This window comes from Symphodus melops, assembly GCF_947650265.1.
Source record: "Symphodus melops genome assembly, chromosome: 9".
NCBI lineage: Eukaryota > Metazoa > Chordata > Actinopteri > Labriformes > Labridae > Symphodus > Symphodus melops.
The window spans coordinates 10,295,693-10,321,915 of record NC_136699.1 but is presented as its reverse complement, the minus strand read 5'-3'; the positions used below and the strand labels follow the sequence as shown (position 1 = coordinate 10,321,915).

Genomic DNA, 26,223 nt, shown 5'->3' with positions numbered 1-26,223 from the left:
CTGCATGCTTGTATGAAAGGCATTTTAGTTGAGTTGATGAATTTCAAAACTATAGACAGTTTAGCTCAAAAGTAGATTAAAGGATCTGATGTTCTTCTTTTGTAATGCACACTGACTTGAACTCTCTCATTGAGTGCAATACAATTTTTTTTACATTATCTCCTGGTATGATAAATTAGATGATTTCAAATCAATAAACCGTTTTAGAAAAAGCTGGTGTATGTCTGTTTATTTAGGAATGTTAAAGATGAGGGGGCTCTGCATTGTTTTGAGAAGAAGCAGGGCTTTGTAGATAAGACTGTCCAACTTTGTCAGGCAAAACTTTGCATATAACCTGCAAAGTGTTGTAAGCTCACTGGGGAGACTTTGGGGGAATGTGCATTGTCTTCCCAACTAAGTTGATATGTTGAGCTGCATTGATCTCATTCAACAATACAGACTGTCCTGAGCAACAGATACATTGTACACGGGCCTATTGCAGGCACAATGTTCTGGGGTTACAGCCTAACCCGATGAAACATATTGCTTTTAATGCAATTAATACGAGTGTTGTCCAATAAATATCCATTATGATGGACAAAATCAATCCTCTTTGATTTATATTCTATTATGTCATCCAGCCGTCTGTTGCAAATGTCACCTCGTGCATTTTAAAAAGTCTAACAAAACCCCTTAGATCATAGAAGAAGAAATTGCGCAGGCTGCATGTGAATGGGGTGACGCATAGCTCTGCAAAGGCAAACTGAATGAGAGCAACAGCAAGATGGAGAGTACCATGCAGCACCACCTCCTGCTTTAAATCTCCAGCATCGACGGGCTGCCGCTGAACACACATACACACACTGACGGATGGAGCTCGTTTTGATCTCGGCGATGACACAGAAGGCAGAAAAACAAATGTGCATGGTGTGAATGTGCGCTGGAACGGAGGGAGCGCTCTCACGTTGTAGGCGATATCCTGTTGATCCTGCAAGCCGAGCGTTTAAGAGGACCACAGCTCGTCAGGAGGAAGAAAAGCTGCTCGCACGAGCTCCACTGGATGGCATATCTCCCAGGGTTTGTGTGAACATAGGACTGATCAGTGTTTTGACCTCTATTTTTTTTTCTCATTTCTTTTCCACGCTGATTAAAGACCACTCTAGAAGAAACCCGCTCTCCATTTTCAGCTTTTTGCTCCTCTTCTTTGTCACAGAAGAAGAAGAAGAAGATACAGGTCGTGATTTTTCTTGTATGCAACATAACGGGATTCATGGTGGGAGCGTTTCCTTTCATCAATGTGCATTGATGTAGCAGAAAACGTGGAGGAGATAAGGTAGGTTAACGCGTAAAAACACTGGGACGGCACACTGGCTTCTTCCTGATGTTTACTTGAACCATATGGGGCTCTTTGTCGTATTCCGCGTGAGTGGGCTCAATGGGCAACACTAGTTGGATGTTTCCTTTGATATCCAATTGATTACCACCTTCCCAAGTAGCTCTCACGGTCCATTGTCTCATTCCGTGGCCCTGTTTTGACTCCAAACGCTGCTCTTTGTGTGATGATGAATCTTTCTCTCTTCACAGAACCCTTATCTCAGCACCTAGAACCTTTGCTAAGGATTTCATTGAGGACAGTCCGAAATTAAAGGGATTTCGATTCTTGTCTAATTTGGGATTTATACATCCAAACTGGGATCTATGAGTGGAAAAGTGGCGAAGCCTAAAGAAGACAAGGATGCTTCCAAGGGTAAGAAGAAAGCCTTGTAAACACACACAAACACACACGCGCATACACACACACACACACACACACACACACACAGACTTCTTTAACCCTTAAATCACAGGTTTTCACCAGCGCGACCATCCAACCAGCCTCTGAGGTAAGACTGGAGACAATAGTAGTCAGTGGATGATGATCCATCCCCCCAGCATGGTGCATGTGGATACTGCTGTTTGATAGGCTATAGTAGGCCTGTAGCTGCACGATGTACTGGTTTGAGATCACATGTTTTACTTGCATTGATTGGTGATCGTCAAACACAGACGCACAATTCAGCAAAAAGGAGAACAATATGTTGCATGACACTAAGCTTGCGATTTATAACTGATTTTTTACAATAAAAGAAAACACCTGGGGTTGAAATGATGGCAGTGATTCCTCTTTTGCGTCGCTGGCATCCTGTTGAAATGTCCCTTTGTGTTTCTCGCCCCGCATACTGAGATGCACATTCACATCTGTTCCACTCAGAAAGCGCGGAGCAGTTTTTTTTGTGGGAATCTAAACCCCATATGAGCTCATGGCACATGGCGTCCAATATCGGGTCCTTCAGCACTTGGTGTAAAAAGGAAATTTAGAATGCAGCCTATCCATTGTCATGGACACAGAGCACAGACGGGGTTGCCAGAGAAACCTGGCGGGAGTAACCATTGTAAGCGCGCCATATACGCCGGGGATGTGCACGACACTTTACGCACAGACACAGACAGACACACACACACACACACACACACACACACACACACACACACACACACCTTAGTCTGTATCTACCAAAGAACTCGGAAAATAAATAGTCTAGAATACACCATTTCTGCTCAAGAATGATGCAGCTATTGCGTCAGTTCACTTGTTTCGAGATGTTGGCTATATGGAAGGATTTTCACCGCGAAAAAAATCCAGACCGCAGTCCATTGTCTGCTCAGCCTTCATTAAAACTCAGCATGCCTGACGTCTTGTTGCTTTTTCGTGTGGTGAGTGAACAGGTTTCCCTCCCGAGTGTAATATAATAACAGCTGCTTTTACACTGTGGCAGGCTGCCCACTGCATCACCCCTGTTTATTTACAGTGTGGCGATTCAATCGGATCTCCTTGTACTCAGGTTCCGGCTCCGTCCAACGTGCTCACAACTAATCAATAAACCTAATTGGCTTATTTTGGCAGCAGTGACATAAGTGATGACGTGCCTGCTGATGTCACTGTAAAGGCAGCATACAACAAGCCTAAGTGCAGAAACTTTAAATAAATAAATAAATATAGATATATTCTTTACATTGAAGGATGATATATGAATAATTGGTCTTGCCACACTGAGAACCAACTCTCACTAAGTGGGAATGTAAATTATACAATCAAAAATGATTTTAACCATTGTGGTTGAATCTATTCTGATTATTTAGAACAATGCTGTTGTCATTGAACTGTATAGTATGAGTCCTGTATAGGACATCTCTGAATGTACTGTACTTGCTGATTGATAAATATGTTATGTCCAATGCTAAAAAGCAGAACAAAACAGTAATAATTGGATATAGCCTGTAGTGCTGACAGTACAGTGAGCAAAATATACTCAAAAGAATTGATTTCAAGATTAACCTTCGCACCAACTTTCCCTCTCATCCCTGGCTGGAAATCAATAACGTGAGTGAATGGCTGACTCATGGATGCCCTGGGGCCGCAGCTCCATCTCCAAAACTCTCAGACACATCTTCACCCTGAGCAAGAAGCTTCAACAAAGAGCGCTCAACTTTTAAACATGCACAACTGAAAGCTCCGAAATGGAGGAGAAAAAAAAAAATCTAGTTGACTATCTGAATGGCTAAGAGGGTCACTCTGTGCCAGCTGCCCTCCATCAGAGACATGAGTGGCACATGAGCGGGGATTTGCACGTGGGAAAAATCAGTAGTGACCCTGCCAATGCTGGCAGTTTTCAGGGAAATAGTCCAGACACTACACCGTTTTTCAGAGCAAGAGTGTTGCCTGCTTTTGATCATCCGCCTTTATCATTAGAAAGAAAGACTTACGTTCAGTACTGATGTGAAGCATGGCTTATTTACCAGACTACTGTAATACCATTAACTTTGATTTAATTATCTAATATCAGTGTTATTTTTTAAAATGGCCTTCGGTTTCAGTTTTCTTATAAAGTTGTCTCAACATCAACAAAGAACTACCGCTAACCACTGACCAGCATTAACCTGTAACATCTATTGTTGGGCACTGAAAGGGGAAAGAGGACCACATTGTTCTTTGTTATCAGTCTATTGTTCGTTGGGGGGGGGAAAAGCTTGCGGAAATGTAGAGAGAGAGAGAGAGAGGGTGAGAGGGAGAGGGAGAGGGAGGAGGTAAGAAAGAAGAGGTGTAGCAGAGCCCCTGTACCAACATTGAATCACATTGTGTGAGCCCTTGTGAAGCTAAGTTGTGCAGACAAAGTGATGTGTCAAACCATGACGTAAACACACAACTTTCCTTAGCCTGAAAATATGGCTACATGTAGTGTTGTATCAACCCTGAATGCATTGTGCACCGATTATATGGACATACTGTAAAATGCCCTGATTACCACTTTCTTTCATATTTTGGTTTTTGATCACTTTTTCCACGTGTGTTTTCTGCATCATGAACGGCGCATAAAAGTGAGCAAATGACTTGTCGCACTTCATACTTATCTCGGTGCAGTGCATTCATGGCCTCCTCTCCGAGAATCAGCCAAGAGATTCATGTCTTCCTCTGATTGCAGAGAAGAAGGAAAAGGAGACATAAGTCTTGCATACTTGCAGGCAGATTAATTCAGCGCAAGGCCCGCCACAGAACCGGATCAATAGATTCTCAGAGATGAGTTTGGAGCAGCTTCATTAATCACAATGCAGGCGTCTCCGTCCTCCACATCTCTGACAACTGCCTCAATCTCATCTGCTAAACCACCACATGCTGTCACCAGTGTCACCAGAGTATCTCAATCTAATGCCTATCACTGAGAAGCTGTTACTCTTACTGCGAGTGCCGTAGTAAGGCACAATATCTGTATATTATTGAGACCGTTAGCAGAGTTGAACTTCCTAAGTTTTTAGCTGTGACCAGCAGTAACTGTCTGTGTCTCACAGTGCAATTGTTGACAGGTCAGAGCATTACACGCAGCACTTTCTTTCGCAATCACATTGGTGTATGAGCTCAACTGGTAGTGCAGGAGATTTCCATGTAGGGTTCCTAAATTCTAATCCCAGGGTTTGGGAAATGATTCCAAATAAATCTTGAACTCAGCAAGCTCAGAGGATTTTCTGCCGTTTGATGGGGTCAGCTTAAATAAAACTTTTTTTCCTCCGTTGAGGCTTTTTTTTTTTTTCTTCATTTGGATCTTCTTAGTGACTGTACAAACTTGACTGTGAACTTTGGTCACAACTTCAAAACAGCATGTCGTGTTTAAGGAATTCATTTTTCTTCCTGTCAGTGTAAATGTTACTCCTCTAAGTTTCACTTGAATATATTTAGAATCATGAAACACAGGACGTGATGGAAAACTGTCCATTGTGCCAATGGGTGGGAATACACGTGAGGTTTGCCGTGATGTTGAGATGTTGGCATGAGAGCTGTAACTCAGATGTGGGAAAGATGTAAATCTTGGGACACATTTGAATGTATTTTAGAAATTAACAACATAATAAAAAACAAAAAAATTCTAAAAGTAAATAAAAAAGTTACCATTCTTCGTTAGTACTTTTTTGTTGTTGATCCAATCAATAAATTGAAGAAGTAAACAACAGTTTGGGCTTTGTCAGGACACGCTCCTATGGAAGTATTTGTGGTGTCAGGATGGAGGAGTTGTTTCCTGTCAGATGCTGGCACTGACGCAGATCCGGCCCAACCGCCTGGAGGAAACTGGTTTCGCTTCGCATCAGAGATCTGCCACTCTCCATCGCTGACTTGCACGCTGATTGCTGTATGGGAACATCGAGAGCTCCTCTGTTCAATTCCTCTGTCAGATTAGGTTTCTGAGTGACGCTGGGTGATCTGTGACTGGTGCGTTGGCTTCTCAGTCCCAGTTTGTTGAGTTGTCAGGCGGTTTGCATAGTTTGTTTCTTTGGGAAGGAAGCTGTGTTCTATTATGCACGCTATACTACATCGCTGGAGGCCACTGTTCTTAAATTTAACTGGTCATTTATTGATCAACTAGTGGTGGAAGTGTCTGCCAACCTGCCTGGGTAGAGCACATTTTTCATCCTCTTAATTTCTCTTGACTTTGACAGTGAATCACGCACTGTGTTGCGTCATCACTGCCAAGAGTGTTCTGGCCCGAAAATCTCTAAATACCTGACAGTTCTGATGCATTAGTCAGCTTGCTGCGGGTAATCCACAGAGCAGCGTGTCTTCTGAGGTGAAGGGCTTTGTGAGCTGTCCCCATGGTGCCTATCGGAACATGGGCTTCTCTGTGTGTAATTTTTCAGTCCACAGAACCAATGAAAAACATGTCACCGGTGGCACTAGTTTCATCAGATCCTGATCGTGTTACTCATTTCTAAGTTGGTCATGTCATTTCCTTCCTCTCAAAATATTGTCACTCAGAAGGACTGACTGTGATTCAATCTTAAAATGATAAAATGGGCATGCTTGCTAAAACATCTGGCTCTCTGCTGGATCTCACTGCACGTTTGCAAACACAACAGCAGTCATGGTTGCTTATTTTAATTTCACAGATCAGCCTTCTGGAAAGGAGTATGCATATTTTTGTTTTGACATTTATAGAAACTGAATCTTTTTTCTATCTGTCGCCCACTGTTTAACTGTTGTACAACAGTGCTCCTGATATTAATCACATTTCTACGCATGAATTCTTTCATGAAAATATGTGGCTCCGATCCAAACTCTGACTTCCAAGGTGCAGCATTATATACTACCTGTGGATTTTGGATTACTGCATTTTTACTTTCAGAAATGCCCTCCATACTAAAGCAGATAATCCCATCTAAAGATAATCCCCCATAATTGTGGTTACACTGCTCTGATAACAAAGAGTGGTGTCTCTCCACAGGGCCAGGATATTTAAATACCTCAGAGTGCGACGACTGTTATACCATCAGACCCAAACATGATGGTTTACACAGATAGTTGTATGGGACATGCTAACCCTTTCCTCTAAATTAATAAACAATGGTTACTGCTTGGTGACATATTCATTATCTTTTTTTCCTACATTGATCAATACCAATATTTACCATTAAAAGATATTAAATAAGGCTATTAATGAAGGAGTACCCTCCTGAAAAAAACCCTTCAGAAAACAAGAACATTATTGGTTCACTTCAACTTCAAAATATATATTTACGTTAGTATTGGAAACGATAAGATAAACCAGCAATGCGTCCTGTGCTGAATAAAGCAGCAGCTTCATGACAAATACCGGCGTCTCTGACAGGCTGCTGTTGCTATATTAATCTTAGGTACAGTCGCACCTCACAGCCTGTTGTTGGTTAGCAGTCCTTCAGTGTTTATTATGTTTAATGTTTTAAACAGCAGCTGAATGATCAAACCCCATCTTCACAATCTCCACTATCAAGCCTGGTGAATGAAAACTACCAAACCGCAAAATAAAGCAGTTTAAGGTTAAAAAACAGTATCCAATGCTCTACAGCACACACAGCCTCCACTCTCAACCAGGATGGAGGGTCGGTTCCCCAGCCCATGTATAAATATGATAAGTCACTTCTGAAGGTTAATTTACAGAACAGCCTCGGCCATAAATGTGTGAATGGAAAGGTGTCACCTGCAGTGTAAAAGTGCTACAAGCTGTAGTCCATTTAACATTACTGTAACAATGCTAATAATTAATTAAAAAATGGCCAGTTTTAGGTTAGGATAGCTCAAACTAATCTCCACCATCTTTTTGAAATCCTCAAGTTCACTATTTTTCTTTAATAGAAGATTCCACTTTTACTCACTGGTGATTTGAGCCTTGCAGTGAAAGGAGAGCGTGTTGTCAACAGTGTAACTCACAGTCAAGCGAAACACTTCAGACTAACTGGCTATTTGTGCTACGACAAGCAGTTCCATCTACTCTACCACTGCACTATTATCTTATTTAGTCTTGTACATATCAGTCTTTAATTTCTTGTTTATATTGTTTCGATAATTAGAAGTATTGAAGTAATTTAGGGTATTTTATTGTGTCCTTTGTTATGTGCAGCCCCTCTGATAGAAGAAGCAGATTTGAGTTTAGCAGTCTTCATCTGGTGCTGGGCCAAGGAATTGCAGGACATGGCAGTTTTACTAAGGGCTTATCATTATCTGCTAGAATTGGAAAAAGATGACATCAGTACAGAAGGATCCTTAAGTGTCTTTTTTGGCCTCCTTCCCACTGCTGCTCTTGAGAGGGAGCACACTTCTGTGACATTGTGTGGTTTCTTTTTTTGAAACTCCTCTTATAGAGAGGATGACAAAAGGCAAACTGAATCTATCCGTCCCCATTTAATACCTCTGCAAGGGGTTTGACAATCCAAGTGCTAATGGGCTCACCGTGGATCACACGCTGTTAGCTCATCTGATATGAAGGAAAAGGCTCATCTGTTTGACTAAGCATGCAGCGGCACTGACTCATGTGTCTGCAAGCATTCACACTACCCCGAGCTAGCTTTCAGATTGTGTACATGCTACATGAGGTCCTGCAGGAACTGAATACCACCAATGTCATCTTTAGTTATCTCAAAGCCAATGTGTAAGACATCCCAGAAGGTCTGGAAAACTTCAAGTGTGTTTTTTTTTTTTTACCAAGGGCCTTAAAGAAAATATCCTCATGTTTGCTTCAGACTAGAGTAAGATTGTTTTGCAAAAACATAGAAACTCTTGAGTTCTTACGAGTGCAGAAACCACTACAACAGATGATGTATAGCACTGCAGAGAGCTATCAGAGATTTTAAGGTCACAAAAAGGTCACATAAGAAATTACAGCCCTCGAAGGTCACTGTAGAAGCCATAAGCTGTCATCAACAACCAACACAAACATTTCCCAGATCCCAATGGGACAAAAGCACTTGGTTGTAGCACTATTACATTTAAAGACCATAGCAATGGGTGTTTGCTTGTTAAAAGGGTCATCAGTTGAATTCTTGAGCTACATTCTGTAGTTTACATCAGACTCAAGATTATTAGTTGCTTTGGACATGAACTAATTAAAGCTGGTGAAAATTATAAAGGGGATTAGTGCTAGGCAAAAGAAAGGGAGGCGATAAGGCAGGACCGGTGGTAATAAACATAGACAGGCTTGAAAAGAAAAGGGCTTGGGGACAGCGTCTAGCTGTCCAGCAGGTCTCTGGGGGTGCTTGCTGGTGAGGCCAAATGATTGTCTCTGGTTTGTGCAGAATGCAGATTAGCGAATGGCAATGTCTTGCAGGGCTACAGTTCTCTGTAGCGATGATTCACCAGGAAGACACCAGCACAGCCAAGCAGCGTCTCCTCTGCACACATGCAGAGAATAGTTAACAGGATTACCCGCTTCTTGCTCTTCCCCAATCCTGCAGCTCATTTCACAGGCGAGTCACAAACAGGAGCCTCACATAGGCCCGCGTCAGCGTTCCACCTCAGCAGGTCTGACTGCCCAAAGGGAGACACATCAGTGTGGGAATCAGAGGGGAAGACCTGAGCTGACCTGATGGGTGGAGAGATTATGAAGAGATGTTTTTTTTAGAGGCTGGTCATGGCTTTACTGTCTCTGATGCTCTGGGTAAACCAAATGTTAAAGCCAACAATCTCAATTTCTGAAAGACACAGGAAATTGCTGGTTAACGTGCAGCATTGTGTGCAATCGAAGTGTGTGGCTGATGCATTAGTTAATGATATTCACACTGACAGAGAGGAACAGATAGGTACGGGGTTTAAAGATATTGTTGTTGCATTTATTTCAAAGGCATTGTGCTGATGTTGGCCGAGAAACGCATTTAAATTTCTGTATTTCGTTTGTGCTGCAGATAAGAAGAGAAATCCAAATCCCTTCTCCATGGATATTATACAAAACAAAATGAGACTGTGTATAGAATAGTACAGGAAACGCGCAAAGGGAAAGCTGTCGAGCAAGCGTCTTGAATCAGAGCTATTTCGTTGTCAGACATCTTTAAATAAACCTTTCACTTTATCAGTCAGCACCACTGAGGTAAATTCATGTGCAGCGACTTTGCACATCTTTTTGGATCATAAATATTGTTCAGAAAAATTACACATCGTGTTATTAATAGATCAATTCCTTTCAAATTCTATAAAAATTCTACATCATAAATGGAGGAAATAACATGCATTTCACATCTCTGGGGTATTAGCAGGGCCACACATCTTCAAACACCAAGTGTTTCAGTCACCAACACTTCTTCAACCATACTGAAGCTGCAACATGCAAACTTTTAAGCAACATGCAGCTGAAAAGCAGCAGCAGTGAACTAGTATAGCAACATTTGAATATCCCCAAATTATTTTATGCTTTTGATAGATATTTGGGTAGCAAGCATGGTTTTGTGTTGCTTTGTGAGCAGCAGGTGAGGATGTGGTGAGTGGATGTGTGAGGAAGAGTAAACAATTTCAGCCTTTGCTCATTAATTTAAGTCAGTCCCCCTACCTTCACCAGGCTCTGTGAACTCCGGAGGTTAATACGATTGACCACATTGATCTTTGGTCCCTCAGGCCCAGGATGCAGGGAAGTGTTTTCATTTTAGCCTTCAGTTGTTTTGACTGACCAATAGGAGGGGCTAACTTTAAGGTTTACGTGTGTGGAATATAACGACACATTCCTGTGTCAAGTCAGGTAATTAGATCTCATAGAAGCAAAGGAGACATTTAACTGTGTTTTAGGCTAACCTTAAGAGCCTTTTCTTGCCCTTTATCACCAGAAATGTCTGATAAATTTCACACTCGTTTAGGTTTAATTGAGTTAATCAATTTGATTTGATGTAGGAAAACAATATGTTGTGCCTTAAATTAATAACTCTAAATCTGATTCTAACTGGTCTCTGCAAAATGCACGTCATTTTTTAACCACCCGTCCACTCTGATGTCCTTCCGCTTGTTTTTTTATTACTTATATGAGGCTATATTGCTGATGTGTAAAAAAAAAGAAAAAAAGAAAGCCATTTTCATACGGCTCTAATCAGAAACACCAGATGTTCATGTACTAGCCATTGAGCAGGGATCGTTTTGGGGGTACAGTGAAGTGGGACTTTACTTTAAACGTGGTTTCCATTGTAAATTTATAAATACCTTCTGACTTCCCTCCATAGTCCATGGGCCCTTGGAAAAGTGCAGCGTGAACACAGCTCATCTGACATGCCAGAGTTTTGTTATTTGAAAACCTTCAAATGAGAGCAAATTGTCCAGAGCCAGAGTCTACAGCAACAACTGCAGCTAATTTTAAATCACATATATGTACTCTCTAGATTCACGTCTTGGGCCAGGGTATAATGTCTGGAATGACCACAGCACTTAGTCCTTAGGCTTCTGTTGAGCTGGCATATAAAAGATGATATATAGCAGAAAGCCATTAGTGCCAGCCGCAGAAAAAGCTCATTCATTCAGCATTGATGAGGACACAGGATGGAAGTGTAATACATACACGGGGAAATAATCAACAGGAAGGAGAAGATAACGGAGATTCACATCAAATAGCACAGGCTGAAAATCACAGTATATGAAAGAGCTGAAGAGCTAAATGAAAAAGGAAAAGAGGTAGGGATCCTTTTTATGTACGTATGTGTGTTAATTTCAGTTTTAGCTGTGAAAGTGACGAAGGAGGTGTTAATGTGAGTGGGCCCTGTGTTTCGCCGATGTGGGAAAGAATGGGGAAGAAAGGCATTGTTAAGACAACTGCTAAATATAGCAACGATCCCTCACTGGTCCCTGAAGCCAATTTTACACAGTCTGGAGCAGTGAACATCATGGCTGCGCCTGCCTCCTCCTCATCAGGGACACATCATTTACATAATGAGTCGCTGCCACGGCAACAAAGTCCCAGGAAGCATCAGTGGTCGGCCATAGGGGGATACTGAGGTGCCTTCATAACATGCGCTACGAATAAGGTGTGGGCTGCAGTGTTAAGGATGACATCACACATGACACATATACAAACATACGCTGTGAGCCCGAGAGAGAGAGAGACAAAGAGAGAGAGAGAGCGAGAGAGAGAGAGACAAAGAGAGAGAGAGAGAGAGAGAGAGAGACAAAGAGAGAGGGAGGGAGAGAGAGAGGAGAGAGAAAGAGTCACTATTGAGACAAATGCTCGATTAGAAAACTAATGGTGGGAAAGCATCAGTAGATGGGAGGTTCTCGAAAGTGGGGCAGGGTGAGCTTTGTAAACGTGATTTGCACATTAAATGGCGTCGTTATGTGATTTTGTGTTTAAGACAATATTTGTCAATAATGTTTGACTTCATAGTATTCAAGAGCTGTACTGGCTCCCTATATGTCTGAAAATATATACATATGTTTTGAACAACATAATGGTCACTACCCATATGCTCCAACGTATGCTTTATGTTGGGATGGACATTTAACAATACGTCCACTCGAGGGCCTGGTCTCGCTCAGACCTCCACTTCCTCTTCGCTGTTGTCTAACTGACTTTAACCCTGTCTTAGCTCCGCCCATCTGTTCAGTTGTATTTTTCTGTATACCTGAGTAAGGAAACATCATACAGTATCTTTACCACTATCTATATCTTTATAGTTCCTAACCATCTTGCACAACATTGAGTTCTGCCATTTTCCAAATATATCTTTGATCCAAAGCAGTTACATGGCCAAATTGAACATGTACAACCAAATTAAGCACGTACATTTATACACGATGTAGACACAGTCTTTTCACTTTAAACCATGTCTTGCTTAGTCAGTTGTCTGTGTGATTCAAAAATACCATCACAGTGTAACCTCTTTTCTCCAGTGTTGAAATCATTTGAGTGGCTAGAGGGAGTGATGGAGACAAAGAGGGACATCTTCACCAGGCTGCATCTCTGAGCTACCACTTTCAAACAGAAAAGACGTCTTTGTACGACTTCCCATTGTAAACACTTCACCGAGAGGTATTAAATAGATGTTTTTAATAGACACTTGATTTTGTTAGAATGGTTGAAAATGTCTGGAAAGATGGAGCCAGCGTTGTAGCTCCACAAGCCCTCACCTTCCCCTGTCATCAGAAGGCCTTTGGCTACAGACTTCAGTGCGAACCTTTTTCCTACCTGACAAACTTTACTTTGTGTTTTGTCACATGTCACCAGAGATTCTTGGCGGTGAATGATCACATCATTTTCAATGTAATTAGGCGAGACAAGTCACTGCCTACACTGCAGCACACACACAGAGAGAGAGAGAGAGAGAGAGAGAGAGAGAGAGAGAGAGAGAGAGAGAGAGAGAGAGAGAGAGAGAGAGAGAGAGAGAGAGAGAGAGAGATGGCAGTCAGTGATCTAACAGTAATCCATAACAGCAGAACTACCATAAAGAAGATGAACAGTGCTGAGGGCGAGATGAAAAGGTTACGCATAATAACGACAAAGCGCTTCAGCTTTGCTTAAAGGTTACACAGGCAAATTCAGACAATGTTAAATTGCTTCATTACCTCGACGAAACCCCTCTACAGCAATCCCAGCAGTTTTCTGTCTGTTTCCACTTTTATTCACTACAATACCTCTCTTCAACAAGCAGTGTGTCCAGCTTCAGTACACTGGGTGTTAATGAAGCTAATATCTACCCCGCTCTATACACCATGCTGGCATGTTTGGTGTGCAGTTAAATCATGTGTTTATCTCCCTGACCTTACACAATAGATGCATTTCTTTTTTATTACTTTTTCAAGCCTTTCTTTTATTATTCATAGGCTCTCGTGTGATCTGATTTTCACATGATGGTAGACATACAGTATATGTATAGACGTCTATGAATATATTCAGGGTGTCTATGTTTCCTGTGTGCTCAGCTGGTGTGTTATTGAGATTTTGTTTCAGCTGCACCAGATCAGAATGGAGAGCATCTGGTGTTTGTTTATAGCCCAGATTTATTTTCTTTCATGTTTGTTGTTGCGATAGTCCTCCTGGTGCTCCATTGTGCATTTATGGATATATATATATATTTATATATACAGTATATATATATGATCATGACGTTGATTATGACGTTCGTGGAGCACAAATACGGTCCGCCAGTTTTTCAGGCAATTGTGGGCCAATCACTATATACTGTATAGCAGTAATCCCTCACTATCCGCATACAGTAGTATTGAACATTTCGTTGAGTTTCTTCTTAAATAAAGAAACCTTCAGGGTTCCTTTGCTTAGTCATGGAGGTTAAAATATTCAGAAAATGCACAAGTTCATTTCAGCTGACAAATTATATTTCTGCTGCCCTATCAGAATCGGTGAATTTTTTGGCTTGTAAATGATTTTTGGTGGTCAAAAGCCACATCCCATATTGGTTAAGCTCTTGTACAAATGAACATTAGTCTCATTGTCAATTAGCTGACTGAGATAAACATTGACCATTCTTTTAAAACAGGCCAAAATGTTAACGTTTCCTGGTTGCAACTTCCCAAATGTGGGAATATCTGCTCATCCTCCTTTTCTTAAAAAATATTTGGGGGCCGTTTTTGCCTTTAACGGATTGAGCTGCCAAAGAGTGATAGGAAATGCTTTGGAGAGGGAGTGGGGGGGATGATGTGCAGCAAAGGGCCAGGGTCGGATTGGAACCCACACATTACATGCGACAAGGACTGTCACTTTTGTACATGGGGCTCATGCTCTAACCCCTGAGCTTAACAGACACCCCGTTCCTCGTTTTTTGCTTCTTTTTTTTTTTTTTTATCATTGTTGAATTTTGACTTTAGAGACAAAGACAGCACATTGTTTTTCACTTTTTTTTTCTTTTATCAGTTTTTGGGGAATTTTTGAAAATTAATTAGTTAATAAAGAGAAAAATAACTAAATTATAATTAATGAAATCTCAATGGTTTGCAACCTTTCAAAGACTGAGCCATCCTGGAAACAGGCCTGCAGATGGCCACATATCGGAGTGTTAGTCTCGGGGTTGAACTTGCACTGACCTGATGAAAAAGAGGAGATGGATCACTGTGATGTCTGCTGCACTTCAGAGAAGTCTTTGTGTGTGTAAGAATCTATAAAGTAATACAGTGTTATCCAAGTCTTCTCTGGTTTCATGCGCTTATAATCTAACACATTCACACTGGAGCATGAATTATTCAGGAGGTGTGAATATCTCCGGACTCTCACATGTACTCACACATTTCCACATTATTATGATATATGTCATACTTATGTCACCAGTCGGATAACATGCATCTCCTCATACAAGTAAGACTTCTCCTATAAATATTGATTTTAATACACCGTTTCTGAGTTATCCCTTTATTGGCCAAGTGAATGTTTTTGGTAATGTCGGTACACATTACATATGGCCCCCCTTCTGTACCTCAGTAAGGTCGAGAAGCATGTGATCCTAACTCAGCCAATCAGAAGAGATCCCCCTATGTCACTGATCCTGCTATTGTGGCATTTGAACCAAATATGGTAACTTTGTCAATGTTTATTTTTCGAAATGAAATTAAACATTTTATAAAAAAAATGTAAAAGAAATAAAGTTCTGTTATGTCCCCCAATAACACTCTGAGGTTGAATTTTGGAATTTCAAAGTATTTCAATGAGTGCACTATAAAGGGTTAAGCAGCTCTACAAAAATGTCACTCTTGTGTGATTGAGGCTTCGACATATAGTTACTGCTAAAACAACATTTCACTCAATGTTAAAGTTAGTAGAAACAGCATTTTGAACCCTGTGGGCATTTTTTTCTAGGATTACCAGAATGTGTTGTTAACACTGGAAGCAGTCCTCACACTTACTGTGAGACACAGGGCAGCAAAAAAGAATAGAAAATCATATTTTTAACTGCTGGTTAGTTGAACGTAGTGCATTGTTGTTTTTTTTTGTTTTTTTAACCATTGGCTGCTTGAGACCATAAATAGTTGTTATTTCCATCCTCTACCCGTCCCTCGACAGTGCCCTCTTTTGGTGCAGATGAAGTGGCTGTAAGGCATCAAACAAAGCAGATTCTTTCATTTACTTCTGAGTTTCAAAAACAAAAAAACATGTGTTAGTTAAAATGTTCCATTCATTCTTCATTCATTAGAGACGGAATTGTTGCATCTGCAGATTCAGATTGTGATGAAGCATGATGCTTATTCCATCAAACAAATACATTTGGGTAATTGTGTGTAGAATGTGTGTGTGTGTGTGTGTGTGTGTGTGTGTGTGTGTGTGTTCGTAAATGTGAGTGGGTGGGTGGGTGCACAGGGCTTCACTCTACAAAGCTCTGAGGGACAGATGGCTGCTCAGTGCTGTTGTGAATTTCTCTACCGGTCTCTTGTCTTTGGCACAGGGTCTCCATCCTGTCTTGGCTGTGGAATCACAGTATTGCCCAGAAAACAAATATAGTACACACACGGACTGAGACACACGCGCACACACACACACACACTTGGAAGTGTATGAGTTCCTTTTTTACCCTGCAGGCTAACCAAGCTGCCGACTCTGCGATAACCACTAACCCTGCGTCTGCGAGTGACCTGACCCATGCTGGGATCCAAACCAACACGCAAATCGCTGCGACAGCCCACTGACTCAGCGGCTTTTTTTTCTTTTAACTTAATGGCAGCACTTTGGTTTACACGCATCTTAGAGGCTGTTGATGTTGATGATATTTTTTTACTTCATTATTATAGTTCCAAACAAACAGTAAATGGATTGAATGTTTTAATCATCATGCCTGTCGATGTCATTGCTGAAGATTTGTTGTCTTTATAACTGTTCTGTGAAATAAGCACTTATATGTTGTAACTGTAACTTGACAACACCAAGGCTAAATAAAGAGTTAAAAAAAAGGTGATTTTACCATATTAACCATTTAAAGGGGGACCTTTTTCATTTGTACAATCAGAGGGACTTCATTTACTTCACACTCAGGGGGTTCACATTTCTGTACGCAGCTAAACATTACGGTAACGTGTTCCTTTATTTGTGAATCTCTACACATAAAGATCAGCTAATCTAATCGTAACAAGGCCAACACAGATTAAACACTCAGGAGTTATTTACTCGCTCTCACTGAGTGTTGCTTCTTACCATTTAAATGGGGACATCTGTCATTCTGACTCATTCCGATTCTAAGAGGCAGTTTCTGGAGCTTTTCATAACTAATTTGTCAGCCAATTGTTTGAATCACACCTGCGTTTTTCTAACTGAAGTCAATGATGATTGTAGTAGAAATATGTGTTGATGCAAATTGTGGAAATTCACATCTGAGGGTTTAAGAGTTCTGTAATTGCCTCCATGAGATGATTGTCTCAGCCTATAACATGCTGACCTTGTTGAGCACTGAGCCAAATCAGTGGGATAAACTACAATAACTGACTTCCTGCTGTTTTAGGACACCATGTCCCATTTCACCTCACACAGTATTTTGGCCTTGTGTTTCATCCCCTGCCTTGCCTTCTTTACAGTTTGAAAATTAATGTCTCAGATGTTCACATCTTCTTTCAGTCATAATTGACTTTATGTAGGAAATGTATAACATTTATATTTTAACCCCTTGACGCCTATTGTTGCAAATTTGCTTTAAACCGCTTCATCTCCAAATGCAGCCAAAATAGCATCCGTATTCCTCCACTTCCGGTTGATGCACTTTCAATACATACCTAGGAACCTTTTGCAAGCATTAGATTGTCATAGGACCAGTCGGAGAAAAGAACAACATCCGTTTGATGTTGCTATGTATGTGCTATTTTTATGTAATATCTATTTATGTGCTGTTTCCAAATAAACATTTTCAACTTCATTTAGCATCTACTTACAAGCAGTTTTTGTTTTAATACTTGGAAACAAATTCAGGCGTCAAGGGGTTAATGCTCTCATTATTTATCCTCACAGTTTCTAAGATAAATTCACCTGGATGAACTGCGCATGCTAAAGTAGTCCCACTTCTTGATTGCATAATTAGCTGCTACCTTAATAATTATGCTCTAATAAGGAGCAGATTGCGAGCACAAATTGAATGAAAGGCGCAGTCTGTGTAAATGTGGCCCCAGTGATCTATATAATGTGTACAGACAGAGGATTGATGAACAAATGTTAATTGATCCCTGGTTTGTGATGGGTTTGAAGTATGCTGCTTCCGCTCTGAATAAAAAGAAGAATATTGGCACACCGGGTGTCTGCAGGTGTGGAGGGCTGCAAAATGTTTATTGACACAATCACCTCTTTGCTTGCTTTAGCCACAGATTTTGAGATGGATAAAAAGCTGGGAGTGTGCAGCACTGTTGTATCTGTGCTCCTAACAGCAGCAGCAGCAGCAGCACACACACACACACACACACACACACACACACACACACACACACACACACACACAATGTAGGACATGTGAGTTGCAGGTGAAAGATCTTTAAAGTCTCCCCTGTTGGCTTGTTGACACAACATCAAGGAGGATGTCAACACTAAAAGCTTTAGTAGCCGTAATAATGGCACCCTCCCCCTTTGAATTAAATGAAATCCAAATTGGGCAGTCATAATTACAGTGCTGCTGATGTTATGTTTCTCACCCCCTTCTCTAAGCTATTTTGAGCTGGACTTATTAAAGCTGGGTTGCCACTAATTAAATTGTTTGTCTTTGCAAAGCGATCTTGGCCTATCCAATGCTGCTTGCTAATGAGCGGTTGTGTCACGGCACCCTGCCTGCTGATTGAAGGGGAGATGAAAGCAGAAAAAAAATGACCCCAAAGTGGCACATTATCCTAACAGGCGGTGCAGCGGATGTTGTACAAGTTCCTGAGTTAGGCAAGTTTGAGCTTGTTATGAGGCAGTTAGTCAGCAAGATTCCTGTTCCTGTAAGAGACATCACAGGGTTCTTTTGTAATTTAATTAAAGTCAGGATTAAGGAAAGTTATTGAATTCGAAGCAGAAAGAAGAATTATGTGACTTTCATATCCAGATCTAACTTTTTTTTTCTTTTGACAATCGTCCCTAAAAAGTTCTTTAAAAAGTTTTTAGATTAATATGACCATGTACCAACTGTGGCCAGTTTGTCTGTTGGAATGCATTTCCATGGCAGCAATTTTATAGGGAATTATAAAATGTTGATAAAAACCTCTCATGACATCATGCAGCATTATCAGCTCCTTGCAATAGCCATCTGTATTCTCAGTATGATGCAAAAAACTCAAACCCTTGCCAAAAATATTAAATAGTGAGTTTGAGGAGGCCAATTGAGCAGTGCATTTACTACTATTTTGGCAATACAATGGCTCTAGCACACTGAGAACACAGATGGACCTGCGAGAAGAAGATTATGTTGCAGGAGTAATTTTAGAAGTTTTTCTGTTCCAACATTTTAGGAACAAAAAGCAGTTGTTGTTTATTTACCATGCTACATAGAGCAATCAGAAATGGTCTATCATGCATTCTATTAGATACTTGAAATCTGGTCTGGACACAGAAGATGTCAACTTATTTATCAGCTTGCTTCTGCCAGATGAAATCCTTTTGCTGATTGTGTTGTACCTTAATCAGAATTCTCTGGTTCGGTAAAACAACAGCGACAACCCCCAAACAAGCAACCTACAGTCTGAGAGACGGATTTGGTGAGATTTGAACCATGAAATGAGGAAGACCTGCTTTCTCTGATTTCAGGTATTTAGCAGTTCTAATATTGTACTTAAACTTCTTCTGAAGGATCATATCTGATGAAGGGCGAGGGCCTGAAACATGGGGTGATTATTCCCATTCAATGTTCATTGGAGCAGCTTCTGGTTTGCAGACTGAGTCTTTCTCGGTCTTTGTTTTTTCCCCATGGATAAGGATTTTAAAAAATGTCAACGAGTGTTGAAGTGAATTTTAGGAAGTAAAGTATTGTTATGCTAACCCATTTTAGAGGACAGAAAAAAACCCTTATAGCTGTTGTTTGTAAGGATCAGCATTTGACCTTTGTACTTAAGGCAATGTAAAAGCAAACCCTCAGAGGTACGGGTTGTGTGAGCCAGTGTAAACCTGATGGCTTTCCCATCTGCTGTGTCTGCATCGTGTTGGGCTGCAGAAGGGCCCTGTGCCCTTACATGTCAACTAATACACACCATGGAGGCAGAGGGAGAGCAGGAAGGTAATCTCATCCTCTTCTCAAGACGCTACCGGACACAAAGTGTGTCCAAGGCTGACTGAGCCTGTGGTGGTAGTATGTAAATCTCTGTGCGTGTGTGAGTGCACTGTTGGTACACGTGGTTGTGAATATTTAAATAAAATTTGCATGCAAATGCATTTATGGGTTATAGCTACATATTGTAGCATGAATGAAGCCACAGTGTGGGGTAACACGCAAAACAACCTACACACGCTCATTCTCATTCAAGGCATAGCATCATGTTTTATTTTTTATTTTATTTTTTACAATGAATAAAAGACTCCAGAAACAATTAAATGGAATTTCAAATAATTAAAATTCAGTGTTTCTGGATTTTGATAATTTGGTAAATAATTTGTTTCAACAATATGTTTCCTTGACTGCTGCCCTTTCAACATTTTTCCTATATGAATTGAAGATATTCTTATATTTGAGCAGCAGTCCATTACTGCACACACGATAGCCGTATTATTATTGTCCATCGTGAGCAGTGTGACTGCCTTTGTATGCACGTGTAGATTGTGCATGGTCGAGGCCCTTTCATGCTGTCTTGCAAGGTTACTTGATGTGACTCTTCTGGCTGGAGGGTTTCTCACTGCCTCCTTTCCTCCCTTTCTCTCTCTCTCTCTCCTTTCTCTCTCTCTCTCCTTTCTCTCTCTCTCTCTCTCTCTCTCTTTCCTTCTATACCCTCTTTGAAGCGTGCTGCGCTCGAGAATGCTGTCTGAGCCAGCAGCAGTCTGAAAGCTGATGAATGTCTGCACAGATAACCTGATCTAACTGAGATTCTCTTGTCAAATTTACCCCAAGTGTAGCCATGCACGTTTAAAAAAAGAGGGGGGCTTAATATACACCATTTGCAGGATGATCGAGGATTTGATAACTCTCAGTAGCTGAGCAGAATAGCAGAAAGACTTGCAGTTTCAGAATTACAGAATTACATTGACAAGGAGTTATCCCTTCTGCTGCAGCATCCAAACTTGTTTCTATAAACGCCTCAGTAACAAGCCCACTCCTGTTACCCTCAGAAAAAGTCTTCCCGATTCACTGTCATCACCTCTTTTTTTTCCCTTACACCACCTCCCATTTTTAGCATTCCTAACTACTGCTAGCACATTAGGACTCCCCTTTTAGAGAGGCTTTAAATCGTTCGGCCTGTCGTCTTTCCCTTCTGTCACTACCACTTCACCTTACTCTCCTACCATTTCACTCTGCATAACTTGACGCTCAGCTCCTCCTCTTCCTCCCTCAGCGGCACTTAGATTTCATGTCAAATTTTATGTCCCTCTGTTGGCCAATGAGCCTGCAATGTCCCAGGCTAGGAGTTTTACAGTGGCCTGCTGATGAGGTTTGAAACGTGGCTGTGTGTGCGAGGAGGGCTGCAGTAGAATTTAAGTGAAGTTCAATTTTAAACAATCAAAATAAGAAATGGAGAATTCTTTTAAAGCTCCTGTAAGCTTTAGGAAAATGCAGTTGTGCTGCCTGCGGCCAAAACAGGACGAGTGATGTCTTTGCTGTTTCTGTTCTGTATGTGCAAATACAGTTTGGTGACAAAAAAAAAAAAAATCTAATCCTGATTTATATGAATTTCTAATAGTCTTGGCAGGGTAAGCTTTTATAAAAGGCAGTTTCTGCAGCATGTTGGTAAGTGCCTCAACGGACACCTACTCCATGGCACAGATGACAGGCCTATTAATTAGCTGTATAGAATTAATCAGTCTTTTCCCTGGTGGTCTTGTTTTCTGTAGGCTTTAGAAAGACATCAGTAAGATTTGAAGTTTGTTTCATTACCATCTTAGATCTTTATATGATAGCCTTTCTTCTATGAATGCACCAGATTTCTTTATAGTTCATGTAAAAAGGTGCAAGAAAAGTCACCCCCCCCACCCCCCCATCACAACCCTCTCCAAAGCCTTCTGGGATTTATTCAACCTTAACTGACTCTCCTGATGATTTGTACCCAGTTTACAAGTCTCAGTGGTCCAATGTGTAAAAAAAAATGACTCTGTAGATATTGATATAGCATTATCTCTGGACACTGTCCTCTAGCTTGTTCTGATGTTGTGTTGAAGACAGGTAGACGTATAAAAATGGAGAGGAAGCCCACTCTGGGGCTGACGAGGCAAACAAAGTAGTAGTTTGAAGGAAGTGGATTTCTAAGGTGTGCAACGTTTGGGAATTAAGTTAGATTTATATTTATTCAAGTTAAGTCACATTTAGTTTCTTCAGTTAAATTTGAAGATATTTTGGGCCATGTTTGCCTTTATTAGATAAGACAGCTAAAGAGAGACAGGGAGGAGAGAGAGGGGGGTGACATTCTGACATGATTCACACCTGGGCGTGCGACATGTCCCCTAAGCTATCCAGCTAAAATATGTTACTTATGTAACTCGTGTACACGTTTGTGCATAATTACTTGTTTAAGACCTATTGTTGACCTCTACTATTGCTAACGTCACAGCAGAGCCCTGCACATGTTGCTGTATGAGGTCATCATATTTTGAATCCTAGGGCAACTTACCAAGCTCCTGTATGTGACCATGGCATTAAGAACGTGTTGTCCGCACATAATCATCAGGTCGTCACATGTTTCCTCCCTTTGACATCACTCCACGCGAGTCTTGCCCCAAACTAAAAACGAGTTTCCACTTGTGTGTGCGTCGGAATGCGTCGCGTGTGCACATCCGACACACCGCCGGTTTGCTTGAAATGCTTGAGTGCATGCGGAGCAGCAGTGACAGCAGCGACAACACAAGGGTGTAGATCCCAGGGTGCACTGGGAGTGCTTGAGGAAATGTAAGCAGCTTAAGCAGTGCATGATGTTGTCATCTCTTCTCAGCTGATCTCCCAAAATAACAGGCCCTCTGGGCGCAGACTGGCAGCGCTGAGCAGGGGACAGTCAACAGACAGACCCAGAACAGACCGGCCCAGATTAGACCAGATCAGACTAGCCCAGTTATCGGTCCACTTAAAAAACAAAACCTTAACTGCTCAGATTAACAATGGAAAGGATGTTTTTCCCAGAGAAATTTGCAATCACAAGGTCTATTTCCAAGGGTTTAAAATCAGCAGGGACTTTCCAATAAAGCATTACCTTTATCACATGCTCATGTGTTATAGGCACGTCAATGAGCATGCCACCTAAGTAAACATAGTGTGTGGCTGGTCAGGTGGTCGTGGTAATAGTGGCAGGGGAGGGTGGATTGTTGTGACTCTCTTACACACAGAAACGCACAGACGAGGCCCCGTTAAGTGGCTAAGTGTGTCGGAGAAGGAGGGCTTTACACTTCTACTGAGACAGCAGACAGAGAAAAGTGTTTAAGTCTCCTCGCTGCCCCCCTTTTTTCCATCTAGGTCATAATGTAGGCTATAGAATAGCTTATGTATATTCCAAGTATGGTTACACTCAGCATGCATGTCTGTAAAAGGGAGGAATCTGCATGGAGAGGCCCACGCTCTCGCCGTGTCACTAGAATATGTGAGTCTGAGTGCTTGTGTTTGATGTCGTGCATGGTTGTTGATGTATATGACTATGTATGGTGTGTTATTTTTTAAGCATCAGTGTCGCTGAGCTCACTCTCACCTGTACATTTTTCTCTGAATAATTCACGAGAGCTCAACTGGATGGAGCTGACAATAAGCTATTTCTGGAAAGTCACATTTGGATATCACAGTGAATGGAAGAATCCCTTCAATATGTTGCCATGCTAATTTTGGTTTTTCTTTGCTTGTAAAATTCACAACATGTAAGCGGAACGAGAAGACATCAAGTCCTTTGTTTTCAGAGCTTACCTTAACATTTCACAAACAACTTAGCCTAAAGCAGATTACTATATTGTGTCTGTTATCATAGATTCAGATGAGGAGTGTTGGCCTGATCGTATCTATCATCTGTGTCTTTCATGAATAAGAAAGATGTCAAGTGGAGACTGAAGAGGAGAAAAAGTAGTTGATGCATATTTTTGGCTGTGTGTTAAATTAATGTCTAGCCGCTGTGTACAAAGTCATCGGCATGTATTTGAGATCTTACTGAAATTGAAAAGGAACAAAGCCTACTTGTCCACACATGGCAAGATTGCTGGGCTTTGTTTTTTTTTTTATTTGGGCAAGAGACGTGAGTAGTCCTATGTTTGGTCTTCTTGTTTTCTTGAGTTTAATCTTTAATTCTTTGGTAGTTTTATGGGGAGGTGCCGAGAGAGATGGACCATTATGTGGTTGGCTCTGAACTTTTCTTCCTTTTCTCCAGCTCCTTTTGCTGAGTTTGGTTTCTTGTTCCTCTCTGATTATATTGGGAGGTGATTTTGTTCAATAAAGCTGGGCGGGTTTAAATTGAAATTCATGATGATGATTCATAATATGTTTTGGTCTCCATTTTCTATGCCTTGTTTAATTATTTTTGTGTTAAGGAGGGCTGTAACAGTAAATGTGTCAGGGGAGAAACTTGGCAGTCCACACTTTAGCCTGGTGTTGTTGTACTGGGACTTAAAAGTAGCAAAAGGAATGTAGTGCAGGGACATTACGTTATTCTAGATTGGACACACACAAACAACACAAGCTAACAGAGAAAATACGTATATATAAAAACATTATAAAAGATTCAAAAAGAAAAATCTACCTCCAGAATTCCTATTGAAGCATCAGCTAAACACACTTTAGTTTCAACCAAGTAATCTGATTGGACAAGAGGCATTCCACGAGCGCTACAATAGAGTACAACAAACTCTTTACATGGGGATAGTTGTTTGTTTCTAGTTGTTTATTCTACTGTGGTGGCAGCTATATGTGTGCAGCACTTGGAGTCGAACACAAATTTCTCCATGGGGCCAATGAAGTGTATCATATCATTTTAATGGTTAAATGCACAACTTGTTTTTATGTTATCACATTGGAGGTTGTGCTGTTGTACTGAATATCACTATGAATGTGTTGATCTTTGGCACCCGGCCCGTGGCCTGATGCCCATGACCGAATCCCTCCATGCAGATATTTAACACATCAATCCCTGTTGTGGATGCAGTTTACACATTAACATTTTACAAGGTCAGAAGCCTAATTGCAGCCACCTCATCTTTCCACACAGTCCCTTTGGACTCCATGCGTGCCACTAGTCATGTCCACCCATTGAAGGTGTCACCCCCAAGGCTGCGGTCGGTTGTTGAACCACAGAACTAGATTTATTTATGGCGCTGATTGGTTGTGAAGCCGTCATCGTGCTCTCAGCCTTGGAGTGCCACGTTCACAGTTTGGCTCTTCAGCGTGTCATTACAACTGTTTATGGCACAGGTCAGGGGGCAGGGCACTAAGCAGGCATGGTGAAGATGAAGAGAATGATGATGGATGGAGTGATGTGATGTTGATTTCTCCTGAGATATGTACTTTATCTTTAAGTTTTGGTGGGGTTCTTTTTAGGTTAACCCCTAAGGTCCCGGTGTGACAGGTGGACAGTTAAGATGTTTTTTTTTTTTATTTAATAGAGAAGGAATTGGGTCATTAGGGTTAAGTAGACGAATTTTGTATAAAGACACATCTTTTAATGTCAAAGACCTTTTTTTGCAGGGTACATGATCTTACTTTTTTAAATAACATGTTTTTAAAAGCTACATTTGTCTTTGAAGGATTTCCACGCTGGTGTAAAAACATTCCTTCAAGTCTCCATGTTCTTCTTTTTTGTTCATATCTGTATCTTTCTTCTCTCTCAGAACAATGCAATCCTGAACCTCCCTCCCCCCATTATTTCTTGCTGCTTTACCCACAATCCCCTGTGGCTTGTGAAACTGCAGGCCAACAGCAGCAAAGGTCACTGAAAACCACTGCTGCTCCCTTTGTTGATTAATTTCCCCAGTCTGCTTTATTGAACCTTCCCGTTCAGATTAGCCTGCTATGTGGTCTGTTATATGGCTGAGAAAAATCCACTTAACCTCCAACTTACCTGTCTTCACTTTCAGGTTTTTTCTAGCCAAGGCATTTTGATTGACATTTGCAGATCAGATAAAATGGGAGGCTCACTGCCTAGAAAGGCTACTTGACCTTAATGGCTTTTTGACGCACCCAGGTTATCTGAGTTATACTGGAAAAGTTCAGTGAGGGGAATTGCATTGGACCAGAGGTGCTTTAAGCACTGAACTATGGTCCCTCTGGGTTTTATGGCCTCAAGCCATAATGGAGTGTTTGTGGTTAGGTCATATGAAGGACAAAGTCTAATCCAGTCTGCATTTGATTTAAACCTGATAGACTGTGCAGAAAGCATCTGATTCAAGTCTGTGAGCATGATGT

The 26,223-nt window shown here is 41.1% G+C and overlaps 1 protein-coding gene across 3 annotated transcripts in view; it reads left to right on the top strand.

Moving 5' to 3' along the window:
- fgf13a (fibroblast growth factor 13a) overlaps nucleotides 1-26,223 on the top strand; it is a 92,914-nt gene that overhangs the window by 719 nt on the left and 65,972 nt on the right. The window contains exons 1-2 of one of the 3 annotated variants that reach the window (XM_079352590.1): nucleotides 708-1,312; nucleotides 1,564-1,726. In XM_079352590.1, the coding sequence (XP_079208716.1) occupies nucleotides 1,678-1,726 (49 nt within the window). In that variant the 5' untranslated portion in view covers nucleotides 708-1,312; nucleotides 1,564-1,677. Of the gene's footprint in view, nucleotides 1-707; nucleotides 1,313-1,563; nucleotides 1,727-26,223 lie in introns of those variants that run through there. The other 2 variants (XM_079352593.1, XM_079352591.1) reach the window with 2 other exon arrangements.